General features: G+C 34.6%; 3 protein-coding genes across 3 annotated transcripts; all 3 read right to left on the bottom strand.

Annotated features, from left to right (window-relative positions):
- Nucleotides 1-617: 617 nt before the first annotated feature.
- Nucleotides 618-3,464, bottom strand: LOC123225335 (cytochrome P450 704C1-like). Its single transcript, XM_044649271.1, has 6 exons — nt 3,096-3,464; nt 2,802-3,014; nt 1,964-2,257; nt 1,570-1,890; nt 1,226-1,429; nt 618-1,134 (listed from the first exon to the last, which is right to left on the bottom strand). The coding sequence occupies exons 1-6, from the start codon at nt 3,417-3,419 to the stop codon at nt 928-930; spliced, it is 1,563 nt and encodes a 520-aa protein (XP_044505206.1). The 5' UTR covers nt 3,420-3,464; the 3' UTR covers nt 618-927.
- A 2,914-nt stretch (nt 3,465-6,378) lies between these two features.
- Nucleotides 6,379-10,075, bottom strand: LOC123225331 (cytochrome P450 704C1-like). Its single transcript, XM_044649266.1, has 8 exons — nt 9,840-10,075; nt 9,630-9,678; nt 8,329-8,697; nt 7,995-8,210; nt 7,615-7,908; nt 7,202-7,522; nt 6,911-7,114; nt 6,379-6,785 (listed from the first exon to the last, which is right to left on the bottom strand). Exons 1-8 carry the CDS (start codon nt 9,941-9,943, stop codon nt 6,591-6,593), a joined length of 1,752 nt encoding a protein of 583 aa, XP_044505201.1. The 5' UTR covers nt 9,944-10,075; the 3' UTR covers nt 6,379-6,590.
- LOC123225672 (pentatricopeptide repeat-containing protein At5g66520-like) lies at nt 9,992-10,895 on the bottom strand. The gene is made up of 2 exons (XM_044649782.1): nt 10,116-10,895; nt 9,992-10,009 (listed from the first exon to the last, which is right to left on the bottom strand). Exons 1-2 carry the CDS (start codon nt 10,893-10,895, stop codon nt 9,992-9,994), a joined length of 798 nt encoding a protein of 265 aa, XP_044505717.1.
- Between the last annotated feature and the right edge of the window lie 1,412 nt (nt 10,896-12,307).

The raw sequence follows: 12,307 nt of genomic DNA on the forward strand, positions 1-12,307 counted from the left end.
ATTGAAAACAAATTTATAAAAAAAAAAAATCTTCAGCACCAAATTAACCATCAATTAAAACTTAGAAAAATCCTTCAGTACAACATCCTCTCCACTACAACAAAATTAACCAAATTCGTCAATTTTCCATTCACAAAATTTATCACCCATTGGAATCAAGTTGAGTCTGTATACTCTCTTGCTCGAATTTGGTTCAAATAAAAATTGTTTTGTTTAAGTTCGTTGAGTCAGAATTAAAGACAACTCAAGTTTAGCTAGAATAAAAAATGATTTTACCTGTTTCAATTCGAGTTTAACTTAAATTTATAGTTCGAATCTGCAGTTTGGATTTGTTGTTCTAATTCATATCTAATTGGCAAAATAAGGTTGTTTTGTCAATAAGCTACAAACTGGAGCAATAAATTTAAACTACAAATTCGAAACACAATTTTGAACTATGAATTCAAACCAAACTTGAACTATAAACAATTCACGAATTTAAGTTATATATTCGTGTTGAACTTGAGCAAGACCGAATTAAACTCTCTCTATCTAAAGTTTGACTTAGCTTCAAAAATGAATTCTAACTAAGTTAAACTGAATTGAGTCAACTTTCAAAATGAACAAACTTTGTCATGCTCAAACCTTACATCTATTTTATCAAATGAAACTGGGGCCTAACAATATTCGTGTCAGCTCGATTGCTATTCTACCACTCAGTATTACAAATTTACTACAAATTTATGGTCATTGATGCGTAAAGAGTCGATTCAAAGATTTTAATAAAAGTTTTATTTAGGTTGCATAATGCCAATTTTTAATAATTTCAACCAGGCACATGAAACGTAGAGAGTACCACACAAACACAGCAAGATAATCAGCGTTATATATGTTCCTGTTGGCCCTAAATTTAGGCGGGTGCCAAGGCCAGTAGGAAGATAAAGATGTTTAAGCATTAAACGTTTCTTCATTTCTGGATCTGGGAAAGACGCGCAGATGGAGTCCTCCATCAATATGAAGAGTGAGTGCAGTTTTATACTTGACTGGTTTACTTTCATCACTGAGCTTAAATCTGTAGCTTCCAATCAGGATCATAGAGAAAATTTTCATCTGCTTGTAAGCAAAATCCTTTCCTATACAGATTCTCGGACCCCCCTGTTCATCACAATTCATCTAATTGATCAGCTTGTCTCAACAAAGTCTTTCTTGAGTGTTAGCAATTTCATGATTACACCTCTTATCTCACCTGGAAGGCCGTGAAGATGAAAGGGCTTTCCGGCCGGAAATGGCCATTTTCATTGAGCCATCTCTCTGGTCGGAATTCTTCTGCATCATTTCCCCATAAATCTTTCATCCTGCCCATCGCATAAGGCACAAAAGCAACCACATCGCCTTTTTTCACACTGAAACCATCCGGCAGCGTGTCATCGGAAAATACACTCTTCCCATCCTGTGACACCACCAACAAGCACTTTTCTCAAACAAACAGAGCCAATCGCAAAGCTTTATCCCTCTAAGAGAAATACAACGCGTACCCACTTAAATTACACAAATGGACATACATTTATATATATATTGGATGTTACTTACCACAGGAACTGGGGGATACAGTCTGAGTGTCTCAGACAAAGCTGCGTGGAGATAATGCATCTTGTCAAGGGTTTGTTCATTAACTTTGGCTGCAAGTTCCTCAATGCTTGAATCACTACTCACTTGGGTTGCTTCTATTATTTCCTTTGCAATCTTTTCCTGTATCTCAGGATGCTTACAAAGCAAGTAAAAAAACCAAGAAATAGTGATAGCCGTGGTGTCTTTACCGGCAATTACAAAATTCAGAACTATGTCCCTTAAGTATTTTGGATCAGTCTCTCCCAGCTCCAAAAACCTTGACAAAATGTCTTCTTTCTTCCCCTGAAACATTTGATCTGTTAGCAAATTACACAATTATTACTAAAACCCAGACGGTTTGAGATGTTACACTTACAGGTTTTAAATCATTTTGTGGATTATTGAGTTGCTCCTTTTTGCTTTTAATTAATTTGTATACAAATTCATCAATCACTTTGATGTTCTTCCTCAATTCAGCCTCTGATCCAATGTTCAGGAACCGCTTAATTTTCCAAAACAAATCAGCAAATCGAAAAGAAGTAATGGCATTTGCTTTATCAAAAGCCTTAGTGAATCGAGCTCCTTCATCATAAGTTCCAGATAAACCGTCTAAATCTATACCTAATATGACTTTAAACACAGAGTCTAAAGTTGCTCTCATTAAAAAATCCTGCAAATTAACACGAAAAACAGTAATCATTAATTAAGCAGAATTATTAATTATTCTTCTAATGTAAAAACTGTTCAAAAATTTCTTGACTTGGACTAACACTAATTATAATTTTGATTTGATAAAATTGGATAATTAAATAATCTAATAATAGTTTCCAAATAGGTAATATAATAATAGTTTCTAAATAGGTTGAAGTAATTAATAAAGATAAACGTAATATATTTTAAATGTTATAATTTAGGTAAATAATATTAGTGTTAGTTTTAAGGTTGATTGGACCATTGATATGGGGTTCATTCACCTACTTTATATATTGGCGGGCTTCTCTTTTCGAAACCGCAATCACTTCTATGTAAGTAATCTCAGGAGTTTTACAAGTTCAGATTGTCTGATGGCATTCCGGATATTCCTTTAACCTTGAAGAATTATAATTCAGTATTTTATAATTTATGTACAGATTTTATGGAATTAAGATTGCATGATTGAAGTTACACGTTAGGTAAATTAAATCTGACAGAAACTATTATTAAGAAACTCATACTTGCATGTCTAACGATGGGTTTGCAGCAGAAGCTTCAGAAATTATTCGAACAAGCTTTACAGCAGTGTTTTTAAAGACCACACTGCTAAAGTCTCTCACTATCTTAGTGGAGAATTCATAGCTTGATACTTTCCTTTGATGTTTCCACTTCTCTCCATCAACAGCAAAGATCCCATCTCCCAGTAGATCTTTCACAACGTTTTGGAAAAATCCCTGCAGCTTCCACTTGCATGGTAGAATTAATTTTCTGCTAATCATTCATTCAAAATAAAGATATAGTAAGCTATTTATTACCTTGCCATAGTTTGGAAAGTTTGTTTTGAGGATGTGTTCAACAACAGCAGGATCAACGGTGAAAATTTCAGATGAGGAGAAAGAACGCAATCTGTAAGTTTTATATTTGCGACAGAGTTCGGTGATGAAGTCAAGTAGCGTGTTATAATGGAGTATTTTGTTCAGGTGAGTGCTGCCGAACGGGTGATATTTTTTAGTCTTCTGAGACGATTTTCTGACATGGGTTCCGAGGATAAGGATGGCAGAGATTAGAGCTAAAGCTGCTGCTATAAGAGGGATGAAGGAAGAGGAAAATTCATGCGGGTCGCTCATGATCATTGACATTTGTGCTTTTCGGACTTCCGATTCAGGTTTTTTTATTATTTAATCTTCCCTTTATATCGTCTTTTTTCCCCCAACTCCTAACTTTCCAACTATTTTTTGCCGAAGTACATGTAGCCACCTAAATATTGGGACTGCTAACTTTCAACCATTAGGAGTCATCACCAATGTAATGTTTTAAAGAGTCCCATTGAAAAAAAAAAAATCTTATAACTTATTCAACAAGGAATTTCTCTGCCTTTACGACCACCATTCATCGAGGTTTCAGTCGCTAAGTCTCTTGTCATCAAGTCACCAACTTTCTTGATCTTTTAACACTAAATAAATGTCGGCCTCATAATTTATGATCAATAATTTATTTTTAAAATAATTTTTCAATTTTAATAATAAAATATTATTCAAATCAAACATGTATTTAAAAGATACCTTATGAAGAAGGTGAGCAATAGATTCATATATACCCAACACCCCCGACTCTTATTCTTGGGATATGTGAGAATGCTTTTCGAAAAAACACAAGGTTTAAATGAAACTCAACTACAATTAGGGGTTAAATAATTTTTTAAAATTAATTTAACGTGGATTATTTTATTCGTGGCTTTTGGTAGTACAAAAGTATAATTTCTGATTAGAAAAAATATGATCCAAAATACGTGACAAGCTGAATTTACAAAATTGAAAAGACACAAAAGGCTTGCATTAAATTTAAACAACATGTTAATTAATTAAATAAATATAATTTCTGATTAAAAAATTGTGAACCCTATAATAAATGAATACTTTAAGCAAAGAAATGTAAATGGGTTTCTTACCAAACATATTAAAAGTAATGCATAAATAGATATATATTTATATATGTCATCGTACGATTAAATATTATTTTATTTTTAATTTAAAATCATTAAATTAATTATATATTATATATAATTTCATATTTTTTATTGTTGAAGGAATTCCTAACAATGTGTTAATTTGGGTGAAAGAATAAATTAAAAAAGTGCCGTACCATTCTTTATTTCTGAGGCTCAAATAGTCAAAACATTTAGATTCGATGTGCAAGATTTTAGGGAAACTAGATTTATCTACTGTTAAGACTCATGTACTACTCCTGTAGGAGGAATAAAGAAAACGTTTCCCAAGACACGTGGTAGCAAGGTAAAAGAGCAAATGATAGACTCCCAGTTGCATGGACCACCCAATATAAGGAGAACATGTGGCAAACAAGGGGAGACCTGGGCTATTAGGGGACATCAAAGCAGTGGAGGGGGAGGAGAAAATCATCAGTCATTTTACAGCAGAAATTGGGAAAATCAGGGGAGAGTGCGAGCCTCTCGAATGCCCTGCTTAATCTACCATTTCATTTGTATGTAATTAGAGAAACAGTAATCATTTTTCATTTTCCAGAACAGAGCTTAATTTGTCTTGCTGAATATTTGTCATTTTACAGTCAGTGTTTAATATAATATTATAAGGGCCAAAGGACTATTTCCCACCCAAGATATGCAGCATTTCCAAGTTTCTCCTTTTAACTTTGATAATCTCAAATACCCACCTATGAATAGTTAAAATTAACAAAACTCTAATCTCTTAAGATTTTATCTCTTTTTGCCCCCTTAAACTTTAAAAACTAAAAGTTTTTCTCAGCCTAAGTTTTAAAAAATGATAGTTTCATCCTAGGGCTTCATTTTGAAATCTCCAGCTCTATTGTCGGCGACATCTCCCTCCCGAAGCATCATCTCCCTCCGGCGGTCTCTCTTCTCCCATTTGAATGCCCGATCGATGTCGGAGAAGCGGTGGAAGACGAAGAGCTTCGTCGGGGAAGACGAAGCTCTTCGTCCTCCCAAATGAAGACGACAGCTTTGTCTTCATCTCTCTTGTTGAATATTTGTCATTTTACAGTCAGTGTTTAATATAATATTATAAGGGCCAAAGGACTATTTCCCACCCAAGATATGCAGCATTTCCAAGTTTCTCCTTTTAACTTTGATAATCTCAAATACCCACCTATGAACAGTTAAAATTAACGAAACTCTAACCTCTTAAGATTTTATCTCTTTTTGCCCCCCTAAACTTTACAAACTAAAAGTTTTCCTCAACCTAAGTTTTAAAAAATGACAGTTTCATCCTAGGGCTTCATTTTGAAATCTCCAACTTCATTGTCGACGACATCTCCCTCCCGAAGCATCATCTCCCTCCGGCGGTCTCTCTTCTCCCATTTGAACGCCCGATCGATGTCGGAGGAGACGAAGCTCTTCGTCCTCCCAAATGAAGACGACAACTTTGTCTTCATCTGGGAGGACGAAGAGCTTCGTCTTTCCCTACGAAGCTCTTCGTCTTCCACCGCTTCTCCGGTGTCGATCTAGTGTCCAAATGGGAGGAGAGAGACAGCCGAAGGGAGAGGATGCTTCAAGAGAGAGAGTCCGCCAGCAATGGAGCAGAAGATGGCGTCAGAGATTTCAAAATGAAACCCTAGGATGAAACTGTCATTTTTTAAAACTTAGACTGGGGAAAACTTTTAGTTTTTAAAGTTTAGCAGGGCAACAAGAGATTATATTTTAGTTTATTTTTAATATTATAGAGAAGATGACGATTTTATCCTTATTACCGTTAATTTTAACAACTCATGGGTGAGTATTTGAGATTATCAAAGTTAAAGGGGGGAAACTTGAGAATGCAGCATACCTTGGTGGGACATAGTTCTTTGGCCTATTATAAATCCCAGAAACACTCTTGTTACATAAATACACTGTTGCTTGTGTTGAGGACTGCTGAAAAAGTTGAGTGGTTGCTGCTGTATTGAGAAGGAACTGCAGGAGGTGGGTGGTTGTTTGAAGGACTGGAGAGGTTCGCAGATTGAAAGAAGACCAGGTGCCTATCATCTACACGGTTGATTTCAACATCATCTTTTGAAGGAAAAGCTCAGTCTTCAAACTTTCTGCTGCCAAATCTAAAGATAAAATCGTACGGAAATGAAAGTCGGCAGAGCTCTGCTGTCTTTCTTCTCATTCAAACAACTTAGGGGAAATTAGATATATAACTACATGGATATATATCTGAAAATATTCGAAAATTTAAACCATACTCCAAAATTCTGTATTCTTTGAAGGCTTATAGCTTTTATATAAAAACATTTGTTAATAGGGGACATCTATGACAATTTACTGCCAACTTTACTTATTTTCCAGAGCTCAATCTTGGGGAGGCACATAGATGGAGGCCACCTTCAATTTGCAGAGTCATGGCTGATCTATAGTTGACCCTTTTCTTTTCATCACTCAGCTTGAATTTGTAGCTTCCTAAAAGGATCATACTGAAGATCTTCATCTGCCTGTAAGCAAATTCCTTTCCTAGACAGACTCTTGGACCAGCCTGTTTAACACAAATCATACAATTTCTCAGCCTCAAATCTTTTCTCAATTCACTTAACAATTTGCATCTCTTAGTAATACAAAGTAAATAATAAAAAACATTACTTCTATTCCAGTCTCCCTCACCTGGAAGGTTGTGAAAATAAAAGGGCTTGCTGCCTGAAAATGGCCATTTTCATTGAGCCATCTCTCTGGCCAAAACTCCTCGGCATCATCACCCCATAAAGATTTCATCCTGCCCATTGCATAAGGTATATATGCCACCAGGTCTCCTTTCTTCACACTGAAACCATCAGGCAAAGTATCATCTGAAAAACAAATCTTCCCATCCTGTAACACCACAGAACCCAGAAAAAATAAGCAAGTATATTAATTATGCCCTCACTTGCATAATGCATAAACATTGTTAGTACTTACCACAGGAGCTGCAGGATAAAGCCTGAGAGTCTCAGTCAAAACTGCATGGAGATAATGCATCTTCTCAATGGTTTCTTCGGTTATGCCGGCTGCAAGTTCTTCAGTGCTTGAATCATCAGTCATTTGGGTTGCTTGTATCACTTCCTTTGCAATCCTCTCCTGTATATGAGGGTGCTTGCAGAGCATGTACAAAAACCATGAAAGAGTTGAAGCTGTTGTGTCTTTGCCAGCAGTCACAAAACTTAGAACTATGTCTCTTAAGTATTTTGGATCCGTCTCTTTCAAGTCCAGAAACCTTGACACAATATCTTCTTTCTTCACCTGTCATTCATTTGTTTCTCTAATTATAGAAAACATTACTAAACTTTCAGCTACATAAAACAGATGGTCTTGCAGATAGTCAATGAACTCACAGGTCGAAAATCGGCATGTGAATTGTTGAGTTGCTCAATTTTGCTTCTAATCAATTTGTATACAAATTCATCAATCACTTTGATACTCTTTCTTAAAACAGCCTCTGATCCAACGTTCAAGAACCGCTTAATCTTCCAGAATATATCAACATATCGGTATACTACAATTGCACTTGCTTTATCAAAAGCATCAGAGAATCCAGCACCTTCTTCAAATGTTCCACACATACAGTCTAAGTCTATACCCAATAGGATTTTAAACACAGAGTCTAAGGTTGATTTCATCAGAAGTTCCTGCAAATAAACATGCAATATTAATTGAAAAAAAATTAAAATACTTGCTCTTCTATATCAAAACAAGTCAATTAAAAGGCATGTACTTGAATTTCTATAGATCGATTTGATTCAGCTGCTCTTGATACAATTCCAGCCAGCTTTACTGCAGTGGCTTTAAAGACAACACTGCTGAAGTCCCTCAGTATCTTGGTGGAGAATTCATAGCTTGCTATTTTCCTTTGACGTCGCCACTTTTCTCCATCCACAGTGAAGATCCCATCACCCAAGAGATCCGTCAAAATGTCGTAATTGTAGGAACCCTGTTTCCAAAAAAAAAAATTATGCGTTTTCAGGACTATGAATAAATTGCTTAAATTTTTTGGAATAATTCTATTCCCAGTTTCAATAGTAAACATATTTGGATATGTAGAATATTACCTTACCATAGTTTCCAAAATTGGTTTTGAGGATGTACTCAATATTTGGAGGGTGTGCAGTGTAAACGTCACTTCTGAAGAAACTAATCAATCTGAAAGTTGTGTGTTTGAGTGCAAGGTCAGCCATGGCATCGTGGAGCCTATGAAAATTGAATGCTAGGTGGAAGACAGTGCAGCCAACTGGATGATATCTTTTTCTCTTCTCAGCACCTGATATTATGGCATAGAATCTGTGAATGCATATGCCTAAAATTAGTGTTAAAGTTGCTGCCGTTAGAGGAATGGAAATGGAGAAAAGCTCCTTCAGGTTCATCATGGTGATAAGTGCTAACCCAATTGATTGATGAAGATGATAAAATGAATGACTGACCTGAAATTATGAGATAGAGATCACTAGTAATCTGTCAAATTCATTGACTCAAATTGATAACTTTTCCTTAACGTAAAGGAGACTTTTAGCCTCTGTTGTCTAAAAGAGAAAATATCTGATGTGTCACTTTCATAAAAAAATTAGTAAATCTAATACAAGGTTAAGATATAAAAAAAAAACAAAGTAATTAACAGAAAATTAAGTTACATATAATTACTCATACAATTCATGATTTATAAATTTTACTATGCTAATAAATGAGGAATATATATATATACAAAATATAATAAAATTATTAATGATTAAATTCAGACAATATGTAAATAGTCTAAGCATGTTGTTTGACCTCTTTGTGGGGGTAGGTAGCTAAGCTTGCATAAAATCAATCTTGAGAGCACTAGCATGATATGGTTTTATTCACAAGCCATGTCTATCATTGGATACAAGATTGACATTCTAATCAAACATTATCTCAAAGAAAAAGTTCAAACTCTCCCAAAATAAAGCCCTGGTTTTGACTTTATTTTACTGTTTTCATTTTGAGATTGATGAACCGAGTTTTGAGTATTTACCTGAAGACAATTATATGCATCTTAAATATAGCACACTCAAGAGTGATTAACAATATATTTTACAACTTTTCTATGTCAAATTTTATGAAATACAAAGGCCACTGGAACCTGTTTCTTATTAGTCCATACATCTGTATCCAATAGATTCATGCTTCAATAAGCATTTTACTCGCCATTCTTAATGGACAAAAGAGTACTGGTAAGAAGCTCAGCTTCATACTTTTAAATTTATCAAACGAGATTTTGTTTACAAGAAAGGGAAAAATTTTAGAAGGTAGCATAAGAGATTGGCAGTTCAGCTTGACAGTAGATACACTTAATACTCCAAGTTTAAGCTGTAATTAAGAATGATTGTTTTACCTCCATTAGTAGAATTATCTGTGGATTGTGTCCCCATTTACTCCATGCCCTAGAAGAGAATCAAGAAATCCTCTTAGTACAGCTCCATGAGATGAGCATCTTCCAACAAAATTTAATCTTACTATGCTAAAAAATTTTCACATTCTGGTATCATGCTTAAATATTTCACATAGAAGTGTCAAAACTTTTCTGTGAGAAAGTTGATGTTACCCCACAAAAGGACCTATCTGCTTTAAAGTCGAACAGATCTCTACATGATCATGACATCTGAGCCTCCATTGCGAAGTCCCTAATATACTGCACAATACCTTCATTCTTCATCAGATTCTTTATTTCATTCAAGACCCATTCCAGTTCCTCTATCACAACCTCAGGTGATCCTGTCACAGAGAATTCATGAACAGTTCCGTCTACTTCAACCAAGCTACAGCCTGGCATTTCCTTTTTTATACTTCTTTCTTTCATCAACACTCTAATTCTCTTTACATCATCATATTTACCAGCTTTTGCATATATATCACACAAGTTCATATAGAAAACATGGTTCAGAGGTTCTAAATCAATTAAATAGAGTGCTATCTTTTCTCCTAACTCCACGTTCCCATGCATTTGACAGCCCCCAAGTAATGCGCCCCAAACAAACACATCTGGCTCCATTGGCATGCTTCCAATAAGTCCTTCTGCCTCATCAAAGAGCCCAGCTCGGCTGAGAATATCAACCATACAAGCATAATGATGGACCTGTGGTTCCATCAAGTAAACACATCTCATCATGTCAAAACACCAGCGACCTTTCTCTACAAAACCAGAATGAGCACAAGCTGACAGTAGCCCCACAAATGTCACATGGTTTGGCTTTATGCATTCTGATTCCATCTCTTCAAAAGTATTGAAAGCCTCCTTGGCATACCCATGTAGGGCAAACACCGAAATCATCGCTGTCCATGCCATAGTATCCTTCTTAGGCATTTCCTTAAACACAGAATAAGCTCTTTCTACACAACCACATTTACCATACATGTCGACCAAAGCCGTCCCAATAACCACTTCACATTCAAGGCCACTTCTCATCAAGTAACCATATAGCCAATTCCCAAGATCAACGGCACCAAGATTAGCACAAGCCGAAAGCACACTAGCAATGGTAATTTTATCAGGTCTAACCACATCATCACCACTCAAACTTTGCATTTCTTGAAAAAATTCCACTGCCTCTTTCGCACGCCCACCTTGAACAAACCCCGTTATAATCGAATTCCAGGACATAATATTCCTTTTCTTCATTTTATGAAACAAATTCAACGCCGCATCAAGATCCCCAATTCTCAAATAACCAATAATCATAGCATTCCAAGAAACCACATCCCTCTCCAACATTTCATCAAACAACTTCCTTGCACTACTCACAAACCCACTAGCCATAAACAAACTTATAATAGAATTTTGCACATATAAATCATTACAAAACCCAAATCTGATGACGTGGCCATGAATGCCACCTCCTACAACATCACGCCTCCTTGTACATTCCTTTAAAAAGAATGGAAATGTGAGGCAATCAGGAGCAATGCCACTACGAAGCATTTGTTTATACAATTTCAAAGACTGAAACGAATCCAGGTAATTTGTTTCAGTGGATTTTGATGCATAGGCTCTGATCATGATGTTGTAAACATAGAGATCGGGGTTCTTTATGAGACGAAAGAGTTTTGTAGCATAACTAAGAGAGCCAAATTTTGATAAGGCAGAGAAGAAGAGGATGCGAGTTAAGAGGAAATGCTGATGGGTCGTCTTTATATCAGGACAAGTAATAATTTGGGTATGGATTTGTGTAAGCTCTTTCATGTTCTTGCATTCTTCTATTGCTTTTCTGAGAGTGGATGTGAGCTCAGAGAATAGCCTGTTGGGCGTTGAAGTTTTGGCGGGAAAACTCATTGACGGAAAACAAACAATTATTGATTACAGCTTTTCGTTCGTCCGATAATTTGGGAGGCTGCATACTTATTAATCTTATTAGCCTTTTAGAGAGCATTTGGTTTGAGTAATATTTTATTATCAAAATAAAAAAATTACCTTGAACATAAATTACTTAGAAGATCATTAAGCATAAATGATTACTATATTTAATAAAATTTGGTATGCATAAATAATTATTATGTTTGATTAAAGGTAATAAAATATTACTAATAAATTATTTTACTTAAATATTTTTTAATATAATTATTTTTAAATATTTTTATATAATTTATCATATTAATTAAAAATAAATTTATTTTTGTCTCAAAAAATTAATAAATAATAATATAATTATAATAAAATCAAGATTACATTAGTAATCTTTAAATACTTAAGGTGAAGGTAGTAATCAAATTATCACCTATATTACCTGACACGTTAGCATTGATAATAGAAGATTACTGTAATATTTTATTATTGACAAACCAACAAAAGAATAAAAGATAAATTACTATGTTAATCTTCAAAAATTGGAATCAAACGGCCCTAAGTTATGCATAGGTCAACGTAATTAAAAGTTATTTTAGTAATTTATATTTTATTACTTATATTTTTTTAATTAATTTATAAGTAATAAAATATTTCAATTTTCAATAATTTTTTATTATTAATGATGATATAATAAATTTTGTAATATTTTATTACTAATAATGATACGATAA

This window comes from Mangifera indica, chromosome 9 (genome assembly GCF_011075055.1).
Source record: "Mangifera indica cultivar Alphonso chromosome 9, CATAS_Mindica_2.1, whole genome shotgun sequence".
NCBI lineage: Eukaryota > Viridiplantae > Streptophyta > Magnoliopsida > Sapindales > Anacardiaceae > Mangifera > Mangifera indica.